This window comes from Aphis gossypii, chromosome 3 (genome assembly GCF_020184175.1).
Source record: "Aphis gossypii isolate Hap1 chromosome 3, ASM2018417v2, whole genome shotgun sequence".
Taxonomy (NCBI): domain Eukaryota; kingdom Metazoa; phylum Arthropoda; class Insecta; order Hemiptera; family Aphididae; genus Aphis; species Aphis gossypii.
In genome coordinates this window covers 6,217,449-6,229,822 of record NC_065532.1, presented here as the reverse complement: position 1 = coordinate 6,229,822, position 12,374 = coordinate 6,217,449, and the positions used below count along the sequence as shown (strand labels likewise).

Below are 12,374 nucleotides of genomic sequence, written 5' to 3'. Positions count from 1 at the left end.
ACACTACTGTATTCATGAATGCTACACTACAGTAGACAAATTAACAGAATTAGTACCACTATTCGAAGAATACAATCATAGAAATGGTTAGTTTCACTGAAAAATTGAAAAAAAAAAATTTATAGGAATAATATAAGAATGTTTAAATTATTAAGTGAGTAACTTATACTCAATTACACTATAACTAAACATAAAATGTTTCAAAATAATAAACCACAATAATATTTCTAATTATTGTATTTATATCAATATTAAATTGTATACAAGGGTTTTTTGAAAATTAATAAAATACACAGCTAACAAAAAAACTTATCTAACATGTATTATTTCTTCTAATTTTATTGTTCTGATTCAATATTATACTGTAAATGTGTACAAGATAAACAACATTAAGGGACATTACATTTTTAACGCATAAGGTTATATCAACTACAACTTAAAAAGGTATATTATAAAATCAAATATTCAAAAATCATGTTTGATATACTTAAAACAATATTGTAAAATATTAAGTAGTATTATTCCTTATTTTAATACTTATCATTAATAAACACATGACAAATAACTGGTAGTATACATCAAAATAAACTAAATAAATTTAAATGAATCAAATGTCAATACAATTTATATTGTAAATACCATATAAGTTAAAATACAATTTTACATTTTTTTAAATAAATAAAAAACAGAAAAGAATATTTGTAAATCTAATTAATTCTATAATTTTCTATAACTAAAAAATTTCAACCAAACTTATTTTATATTATATAGTACTAATACTTCTGTCTTAGCAAACACTAGGCAATATCCTTATGGATAGTTACAAAATATTCATATCAATTTTTCTAAGGTCATTGTTTAAAAATATAATAATAATGAATTATAATAAAAATAACCACTTTGACCAATAAACAATAACACAATAAACATGAATTACATTGATTTTCAAATAATACTTATTGTAATTTAACATAAATTTATTAACAATTATTCATATTTAACCTGCTTAGAACATAATACTGTATTTAAATATGTAAGAAAAAAAACATTGAATGATGGAATAAAATTAAGTTTTTGATATGTTTTAAAAAAAAATTTACTTTTTCAGTAATTTTGAAACACAAATATATCCGTAATATACTAGATACAAATGTTAATTTGGAAACATCATAAAATAAAAATGGTCATAAAATAAAAATTATATTAAAAAAAAAAATCAAATTTTGTGTTTCATTTAACTAACTATGTCAATACAGCTCAGAATGTATTACTTAACTAATATGAATATACACTTCTTTAAAACAAGAATATTGCAATAATTAATTTATACCTTTTAGCATCTATTACATTATTTTACAGAATTTTTGTGTAGTTTCGTTTGTTGAAGTATCCTCGTTTTCTCCATCTGCCTCAGAATTAATTTGAGAGTTTTTTTCTTCAGTTTTTACAATATCACTATTATTTTCACAATCAGCTGTCTCTGGTTCTAAGCAGTTCTCTTTTTCAACTATGGCTTCAGCTATGGAAATATTTGGTTCATTTTCACTTATTGAAGTTCCATAAGTTATTTTTTGAAAAGGATATTTCATTAAGTTCCACAGTTTAAGTATCTTAGTAGGCTTCTGTTCTTGTTCTGGTAAATCTTCAAATTTTCGCTTCCTTTCATTAATTAATACTTCTTCCTCCAGTAATAAAATATCATCTTCAAATGTAGTGTCTAAATCCTTGTTAGAATGTAATGGTGCCCTTGATGATATATTAAAATAAGATGCAGGTGACTTAATATTATTTAATTCTAAATCATCATCTTCTAAATCATGTGAAAACTCATTATCATCTAAAGAATCACTAGGAGAATATGGAATATCTAGACATTTGATTGAATTTACCTGAAAAATTGAATAATTTTTAAACTGAAATATATGTTATACATTTACATATGACTTATATGTAACATAAAAGTAAAACCTAAGGTTAATGTTTTGAATCATTACTCAAATTTAACAACAATTTATAAAGCTACATTATTATATTTCATGTAATTTCAACTTACTTGATTATCCTTTTCACCATTTTTTGTATCTGCTTCATTAGAATTCTCATTAGAGATATCAATAGTTTCTGATTCTCGATCTTCTTGAGTGCAAATTGAACCAATAGTAATATTACGATCTGTATCACTATCCATTTCTAAATTTGGTTCTAATGAAGATGTATTATCCACATCAAAATTTATGCTATCAGTTTTGTTGTGATTTCCATTTAATTCACTGCCATTAGTTTCAACAGATTTATTTAGTTTTTGTTTTTCATCATCTTTGTCTGTTTTTTTAGATACAACTTTTTTTAAAGTTAACAAATCATCCCCATTGTTAATAAACAGACAACGGGTATCTTTTCCACTCACCACAGATTCGGTCATTTTTTTTTCTAAAATCAAAAAACAATGATTTATTTTAAAAAGAATACAGAAAATATTTCCTATTTCAAAATTAATTAGTTGGAAGAGTGACTTAGCAACAATCCCATTTTTTGATTTTGTGTATCTTAAAATGTAATTGGGCCAAAAGTTTGAACTTATGTAGTAATGTAACACAGCATTTTAGATCATACACAACATAATTTTCAATGAACATACAGTAATTTAATAAAATTTAAATAACTCATAAATTATACTACCCTAATGAAAGGTTATAGGTAAATTCATGATGAAACTAACACCAAAATTAGTTAAATTGTAGTGACATTAATGATTAAGCAGTTACATTAATTAAACTTGGTAATAAATAGTATTTATTAAACAGGTATAAGTACAATGTTTATTAAATGTACTTACAGTATAGAAAATATGATAACAAAATTTTAAATATATCCGTTTTTAACTTTAAAATAAATACTCCTATGCATACCAGACTTACTTAATTTTTTTTAAATGGAAAACATTTGAAATCAGTATAACTACTACTATAAATAATAAATTTATTCTTCTTATAAGTTGAAATTTTGATTTAATTTTAATTGAATGAGTATTGTATTGTAGTATGAGTATGTATATTTATATTTCATAAAAAAAACGCATTAAAAAAGTATTATGTATAACACCTTTAAAATAAATAGACAAGACTAATCAGTATTTACAATGGTAATTTTATGTATTACACTCATAATCATAAAAATATTCAAGTTTACTATCCGAAAAAATATTTCTTCTTATGGTAAACCTCTACCATACTTCACACAAAACAATCTACCACTAATTACATTTAAAATAAATCATTGACATACAATGTTTTATTATTCAGAAGAACTTAACTACATGAACTTCAATATAAAATTATAATCAAAAATCCATTGACTCATAATAGTTAATCATACTCATAATTCATTGTAAATATTTGTAAAAATAATTTATAAAAAGAAAATTAATACTAGGGAATATTGATTAGGTATTTAATGGTATAAAATAACTTTTAACCATGCAAGTACAAAGTAAACTGTTTCTTTTACTTTCAATTATTTATATTTAAAAAAAAAACTTAAAGTACATATTATGATTTTAAATAAAATTGTTTATGCAACTATAAACTTGGTTAAATTATATATGAAAACTGAATTTTATATTTTACTACAAAACTTGTATAAAATAAAACTATTGATGTTCCGTGGATGCTAATCAAATTAACATTTATAATATTAAATACATTCATTGTTTAAAACACTAGGAAATATATTCAATGATTTTAATGAAAAAGATAAATGATAAATAATAAGTTATAAAAAATAACAAATTACAAAGAAAAACATTAATTAATTATTATTTTAGAATATTTAAAATTATTATAAAATCAGAGGCCTATATAAATATAAATAATAAATAAAAGCATGAAAAGTTAGTTCAGAAAACTTCAATTCCTCAATATTTGTCCAGCATCATCTTCATCATAGTCTTCAAATTCATCATTTTCATTATAATAAAAATCATCTTCTTCTTCTGCTTCTTCTTCACTGTCTGCATCATTACTATTATGTAATGGCTGAACACGTGTAAATGCTTCATATATTTCATTCAGACATTCTGGACTATCAGGCACTAGTTTTATTTTAGATTTCATTTCTTCTTCTTCTTCGTCTTCATTTTGATCAACTTCATTATCATCTTCAGAATTATCATCATCTTCATTACTATGATTGTCACCATTTAAAGTTTGTCCATTTTCAGATTGTATACTATCAGGTTTATAAGCGAAATCAACTATTATTTGCAGACAAGGCTTTTCATGTACCACTGGATGGTTACATGTACCAAATACACACATAGATTTATAATCAATACTAACTACTTGACTAATAGCATAATTCTTCCAATAAAGTTTACTTTCAGCTACATACAGAGTGCCTTTTCCAAATGTAATCTCATCAACTATAAGTGTAATATTAGATTCACAGCGCTGAATTGATTCATCTTCTTCAATAAAACTAGCATGTGTATCCATTTTTATTTTATGTTTATACAATTATTTATAATTTTTATGTGGAAACTATATAATTAATAATATAGAAATCGGCTTGACACTGAAAAACACAAAACAAAGAGCCTAAGCCTAAATAGAAAGATACAATTACAAACTAATCAGTTTAACACTACTCATAAAAAAAGCTTGAAACCTTATGTTTAATACAGTTACCTATAACAGTAAATTAGCTAATAAAAGTTGTAAATAAACATATTTAAACTTATAATTATCGATTGAGGAGTTCTTTTGTTTATGCTATATTGTTGAAAATATAAAATTGCTGTTTTTGACTGTAAATAAATAAAAAACTATGGGGTAGATAGGTCTAATAATTAAGTATAATATTATTTAATTTATTACTTATGATGGTTATTGAAATAAAAAAAAAAAAATTCAACAAATAACAATCATAATTCAATAATATAATTCAAATATTATAATATATAATTATTAATTAATTAAAATGCACCATGCAGTATGACCTAATGAGAAACGTCTTAATAACATAAAATAACATTAACTATAATCGTCTATTTCGGCGTCATAGCAAAATGAACAGCTATGGCGGTATTTTTAAGAGCCACGTTTATTACTTAATATCCAATGTGGATTTAGCAAATTAATTTAGATAGCAGTAATGTCTTACCTTAAGAGATAATAATGCAATACTTGCAAATTTATTAACTGTAAAATGTGGAGAGAATATTTTTAATGAAAAAAGAACGGCCAAAAGAACTTCACTACGACAAAATCAAGTTCAAGAGCAATGTGAGTTGGATAACAAGTAATTTAATTCTTAATAACATTAAATAGGAAATCGGAATTCGGAATCCAGAATACCACTATTCCAGACAGCGGGCATAAGTAATAAGGTTGGATTATAACTTGTTTATACTCTAGACAGTTTGACCAAATGGAGAACATAACAAATAATTTCAACATTCGGAATCTGAGCATACTCTTATTTTATAGTAGTTTAACAGTTAACAGGCTTCTTCCCTTTCTTTATTTTTATTTTTTATTTAAATTGAGATTATAATAGATTCATCAAATTAAAATATCAACAGCTTTGTTGTATAATGTATAGTATATCGATGATTTTGAAATTTTAAATCTATCTCGTGATTGAGATCTTATTAGTCTTAAGAAGTAAGTAAATTAAATGTAGGTATATGTTAAATTTAAATTCAATGATAAATCATTAAAAAAAAAAAAAACAATTCTGAAAAAAGTGAGAGCAGACGATTTTCTGCCTGAGGTATCAACTGTAGTCAGTTGACATATTACTAAGTCCAGAAGTTCGTACTCCACCTCCCACGGCTACGGCGACATCGACATAAAAAGTAGTCGATGATCAATGCGAATTTAGCGGCAAATTTTGCATCAGTTGGTACTTGGTATCATAAAGTTAAAACCATGGAGTAATTACTCTATTTATTCACATATAGCCATATAGATACATAATACATATTATTCAATGTAAACATAATATATTATGTATTACATAATAATAATTTATAATTATAAGAATTTCACAGGTAATTAAAAAAAAATTGCATTGGGTGTATGTGTATTCATTTAAATACATATACGAAGCGCAATAATTTGAAAAAACCATGTACCAATCATGACTTTAATATACTTGTATATTTAAGCCTTGGTAGGTACCAATATTATAGGTAATGTTATAAAGTTAGACAGTGGCGTAACTAGGACTACTCTGTGGGGGTGATATAGATATTTTTCATTTGTAAAAAAAAAACATAACAATTAATACGAACCCCAAGTACATCTAATAGATTTAATTATATAGATCTATTATAATAGTTACCTACTTATTTTACTATTAAATAATAATAAACTATATCTTGAATTAAACCTTACAGAAAACATTGTGTTTAAAATGTTTAATTTTAAATCTCCACAAATAACAATTTAATACAAAAACTGAAATCCTCATTCTGTATTAAAATGTTTAATTTTTAATAGGTAACAAAAATTATTTTAAAAATGTGTTTATGCATTTATTTAATATTTTTAAATAGCTATAATAATAATTAACGAGGGATTGAGGAGTATTATATTAATTTTCAAGTTAATTGATCCTACCAACATTTATAAAAAAATCAAATATCTTATTCATTTTTTAGTAACACCAATGTCAACTAACTTACTAATATTAAAATAAATACATTTTAATAGTTAACCTAACAAATAATATATTGTGAAATATAGAATTAAATTTTCATATACTTTTCTATTATCAATCAATCAATGATCCCATCATACCATCGATAATCATTAGATTTCAAACTATGATAAGTGATAACTATACGTATTTTGCCCAAATTGAGTTTGTTCAAAAAAATTGTTTTGAGATTTATATTTAAATCCCATTTTCAGAATTGCAGTTATTTTATTATTAGAAGAGATATAGACACAATGTTTTTTTCATGCTTTCACATACATACACTATTAAAAGTTAGCGTTTACCTTAAGTTAACCTTAGAGTTAAAACCATTAACATTTTTACAATGTTTCAGTTTTTTGCAATAATAAAAATTTTTAAATTATATATATATATGTTTGTAAATTAGACACCATGTATGATATTTTGGTTAATTAGTTTTTAATGCCAAAAATATAAATATTAATAAATTCTTGTTTAACAAATTACATTTGATATATTTAATCATAGAAATAATTTATTATATTTATACCAACTTATCAAATGTATTATTTTGGAGTATAATACATAGCATCAATAAAATATCTTGTGATATCACCAACAATAGTTCTATCTGGCAAAGTGGCAGACATTCCGTACATAGCCATCTATAAAATCAAAACACTCGATATTAAAAATAAATTCTTATTTAATTAAATAACTTGGTTACTTTTCCGGTGAGTTGAACATTTGGAGTTTTTAATATTTCAATTAATTCTTGTCTTAAATCTTCAATAAATAATGAAGCTACACCAGGTTTTGTATGTAAATGTGTAATGCAAATATGAATCCTATAATTATATAATATTAAACAGTATAATCATTTTCTCAAGTAAATCAAAGACCTTAGTCGCATTACACTGGATTGAATTAAAAATGACGAGTTAAGATTAAAAGTTTAAACTTGAAATTGTTCAAATAAATGTTTATTTAGATACTGCTAATTTGTAAAAAAAGTCCAACGTAATCTGGCCAAGGAATTTAATGCTATAAATAAAATTATATACTAACATTATAATAGTATATATTATTCAATTAAGTTATGTATAATATAATATTTGTACATTATATAATTATTGTAATTAATTATCCTTACCCTATTGGAAATTGTAAAGTATTTAAATTCCAACCTCTTGCATTTAATGCATCAGACAATCGATAAATATTAAAATCATTTGAACCTATTGCTATCACAGATGTAGTAGGCTTTCCAAAGATAAAAATACCTTCCATACTACGTAATCTATAAATAAAATTTAAAACTCATTCAATCATTTTAAATTATAGTTACAGAATAATTATTACAAATAATAACTTAACCTTGTAATTAATCATTAAGCTTTTAGGCAAGTACTTAAAATTATAAATTTGAATTAAATTAATCTAAACATTTAAAAATTATTGATAATCAACATTTTAAAACAAATTTAGTAAAATCATCATCATTAAACAATTTTTTAAATTGTACATTTAATAATATACATATTATCAAATTAAAAAATAGCAAATTTTATAATTCTATCTCAATTCAAAGTTTAGATTTGCACAAAATAAAACTTTAACTAACAGTTTTTAAGTTAAATGAAAAAAACATGGTTGATTTTTTGCATCATTAACACTAAAAAAAAATAAAATAACAATGTATTAGAGGAATAAAAGTAAGTAAAAACATAGTGCAAATGCAATAATGTTTTGTGGATGATATAACAGTAAGTAATCTATTAATGGGCTAGAAGTCCACCTTGTCTAGAAACTAGGTAAGAGATATGCTATGAAAAAAATAAATATATTATAAAAGGATATCTATTGAACAATAACAAAACTAAATAAAATATTAATTTTTAACTTACTGTTCTTCAATAAATATTTTAGTGTCCATGATTTCCTTTGTTGAAGTAATATAGCCATTCATACCAAAATACATTAAGGTGGCCCAGCATGCAGCTATTATACCTAATAAATTACAGTATTATATTAAATTTAGAATCTAATTTATGCAAGCTTTTGAATATGATTTTAATTCAAATAAATATAATTACCCCCAGACCTTGATCCACTAATAGTTGGTGAACCATAATGACCACCGGGCCATTCTGTGCACACATAATATTGGTTGTGTCTATATTTTTTATCAGAATACAATACTACTGAAGAACCTTTGGGTGCATATCCATACTTAAATGTGATTAAAATTAAAATAAGTTTATTTAGTACATTATAATTTTTAAATAAATAATTAAAACTTTATTAAAGTACCTTATGTGTATCAGCAGATATACTTGTAACACCAGGTAAAATAAAATCAAATGGAGGTAGTGGAAAACCAGCTTGTGGCATAAATGCTGCTATGAATCCACCTAAACAACAATCAACGTGGACTGGGATATTATATTTAAGACCTAAAGCTGATATTGCTTCTATATCATCTGATGTTCCATATGGGAAATTAGGAAATGATCCAACTAGCTGTAAGTATAGTATATAATTATATTTATGTTTAATAAATAATAAAACATTTTTTGCACTGTATTTTATTTAACAAAATATTTTTTTTTAATTAAAATCCTATTACAATCATTTTTTGTGCTAAATATTGTATTTACTAAAAATAATTGTATTTTGTAAAAAATACCACTATTATCCTAGAAGCGTTGTAATAATAACTTAATATTTTATTTTTACTTTGCCTACCCTTTTTGTCAGAGCATAAAATTAACAATGACTCCATCAGTAAAGTTAATTAAATAGCTATTTTTTTTTTTTAAATTACATGTTAACGTTTTTAGTACTTTTATAATTAAAATAATATATAATAAGACATAATTAGCTTACCAACAATGTATTCTTATTAATTGCATTTTCCATTTTTTTTAAATTAACGGTATAAGTATCAGGATTTAAATCAATGTGTATAATTTTAATACCAAAATAACAAGCAGCTTTATCAAATGCAGGATGTACTGATCGTGGAACTATAATTTCACCTTTTTTAATACCACATTCATTTTTTCCATAATCTCTATAAGCTTTGCATGCCATTATAATCGATTCTGTTCCACCACTAGTCATCTTAAGTAAAATATATAATTATTTATTTATTTATTTTTATTTTTTTTTTTTTAATAACATACTGTTCCACAAGCATTTGAATCCCCGTGAAATAGATTTGCAACTAAGCGTACAACTTCTGCTTCCATTTTACAGATTCCTGGAAATATATCCGAGTGTAAAGGATTTGTATAAGAAGCATAACCATAAACTTCTGTGAGCAATTTAATTAATTCTTCATCATAATAATATATAGCACCAGAAATAAACCCTTCTTTCCAATTGTATTTACCTAAAAAAAGTATTTTTTTAAATGTATGTTAATTTAGTAAAGAAAAAACTATTGCTTACCAAGATTTAAATACCTATTTACAGTTTTAATTAATTCGTCCCGGGGAATCCCTTGTGATGGGAGTTCAATAATGTATTTTTCACTTTTGGTATTTTCAATCACTTCATTTTCAAATAAATCAGAAATTTTTTTTGTTTCTTCTTCTACTTGTTTTTTGAATTTTGGTATTTTCTTAATTTGTGTAAATGTAAATTTTTTAAACCTATTATACAAACCTAAAAATTTAGTGAAAAAATTGTTATGATTTCAGTAAATAAATAAATGTATTAAAAGTTAATTTTATTTAAATATTAGAAGTAATTTTGCCATTTATTTAGAATCAAATAGTTATACAACTACTAATACAATATTAACTAAACAAAAAACAAAAAAACTTCTGTGAACATTGTAATACATTTATAAAAATGTTTTAGACACTCAAATAAAATAGTGATGATAATAATAAGTAATAAATCACTTTTTAGTTTTGTACCTGTACATAAAAAATATTCTTTATATTACAACAGGTCAACTTCAAAGAATTAACTACAATAACTACAATACTTACAATAAAAGTCTTTATATTAGTACTACTACTATAATTACTACTTAAAGTTTGGAAACATCTTGTAAAATTACAGATATTTTATAAAGCTATATAACCATATTTTTATTTATTTTTGAACACATTTGTAAGTTTAGATTTTATTTGGAAGATACAAACCACAATGGAATATTTTTTAGTTTAGAAGTAAGAAAATGCTGTGGAATTATTTTTGCAATACATTTTTTAGGCCAGGTATTACTTTGACACATTCATTATGATTTGTATTTCTAATTTACAATAAAAGAAACTTGCTTTCATCTTGACATAAAAAATTCCATAGCCAATAAGATGTTAATATACTGGAAGCTGTGATAGAAGCAACTTGCCAAGGTTCACGTTGTCCAAACAAATTATTAACTGAATTTTTGCTTAACAATATGCCATTGTTAACTAAATCCATTTTTAATTTGATTGTTGGAATGATCTAAAAGAATTTTGAAAAAAAAGTATAAAATATTTAATTGTAAAAATTACAAACCAAGTATTACTGATGTAATTATTAATTCATTAAATCAAAAACTTTGGTTAATTTAATATTCATAAATTTCTAACCATAATATTAATTTTACTATTACAATAATAATATTAAGAGGTATCTATAATTTATAGTAGGTATATAATTAGGTATTATATATAATATATTAAAAATATATATATTTTATATATTTGAATATACAAACAATAAGATCATTTGACAAAATATCAGGATTACCTAAGCCTTTTATCTGAAAAAAAAATGTTTACATTCAAGGTTATGAAACTAAAAATACTCACTTCGGTATATTATATTTGATGACGGTATTCTAACTATAAGTAATCTTTAATTATTTAGTACGAGAGTAAAACAAATCGTCATTAAACCATAATTATAAATTACGATTTAGACCACACGCGTAGCACAATATTTGTTTTTGTATAATTATTATTATAATTTTGTTTAATTTTATAATCACTGAACATTCAAATTCATACTCGGCGCAATCGCAGTAGGTAATTTATGGCATTTTCTAGACCATCGTCATAATACATTAACATAAATACATAATAATATGAAGTGCACGTCGCTACATGTCGACCAGCCATGAACGTGTGTCATACGTTTGTGAACCGTTAATCGTGATGTACATTTAGTACGCGCGAGGATTCGTGTTTACAGGCATCGGTACAAAAATTGAAGAGGGAAGAAGGAATCAGGGGGAAAAACGACAGGAAATAGCCCGTAAGCCGCCGCAGTAGTGCAGACGTGCAGTGCGGGTGTACCGAGGTACGCTCGGCACTTAACGGTGAGTCGGTCGAGGTGTGCTGAGGTGACTCACGATCTATTCACTTATATTCACACTTCAGCGTGTATTTCACTATATTGTGTATCATACATACTAGAGAGCCTTGACGGGGAAAAAAATCAAGGCTCTCTAGTGTGACTGGATATGTTTACTATATATGTAAACTACTCATATATTATATGAATGTAATATTATGTGTGTACATAAAATAATAATTATCAAATAGCAAACACTCAAAGGTTAAGAAGCTACAATATTATGGTATAATATTCATTGTTCTCGTTTGCCGCCGTCTACCTTTACGAACGACAAGTGTACATAGCGTTTTGTGGATTACTGAATTAGTGAGTAGTGGACTACTCTA

General features: G+C 24.3%; 3 protein-coding genes across 3 annotated transcripts; all 3 read right to left on the bottom strand.

The window, feature by feature from the left end:
• Positions 1 to 219: 219 nt before the first annotated feature.
• LOC114123791 (uncharacterized) lies at positions 220 to 5,309 on the bottom strand. The gene is made up of 3 exons (XM_027986881.2): positions 5,161 to 5,309; positions 2,054 to 2,430; positions 220 to 1,889 (listed from the first exon to the last, which is right to left on the bottom strand). The coding sequence occupies exons 2-3, from the start codon at positions 2,420 to 2,422 to the stop codon at positions 1,344 to 1,346; spliced, it is 915 nt and encodes a 304-aa protein (XP_027842682.1). The 5' UTR covers positions 2,423 to 2,430; positions 5,161 to 5,309; the 3' UTR covers positions 220 to 1,343.
• Positions 3,906 to 4,493, bottom strand: LOC114123744 (methylosome subunit pICln-like). Its single transcript, XM_027986815.1, has one exon. The coding sequence runs from the start codon at positions 4,491 to 4,493 to the stop codon at positions 3,906 to 3,908; it is 588 nt and encodes a 195-aa protein (XP_027842616.1).
• On the bottom strand, positions 5,161 to 12,030 carry LOC114123795 (sphingosine-1-phosphate lyase). The gene is made up of 11 exons (XM_027986886.2): positions 11,502 to 12,030; positions 10,980 to 11,151; positions 10,141 to 10,356; positions 9,873 to 10,081; positions 9,574 to 9,810; positions 8,998 to 9,207; positions 8,781 to 8,916; positions 8,592 to 8,694; positions 7,838 to 7,984; positions 7,412 to 7,532; positions 5,161 to 7,349 (listed from the first exon to the last, which is right to left on the bottom strand). Exons 2-11 carry the CDS (start codon positions 11,125 to 11,127, stop codon positions 7,251 to 7,253), a joined length of 1,626 nt encoding a protein of 541 aa, XP_027842687.1. The 5' UTR covers positions 11,128 to 11,151; positions 11,502 to 12,030; the 3' UTR covers positions 5,161 to 7,250.
• Positions 12,031 to 12,374: the final 344 nt, after the last annotated feature.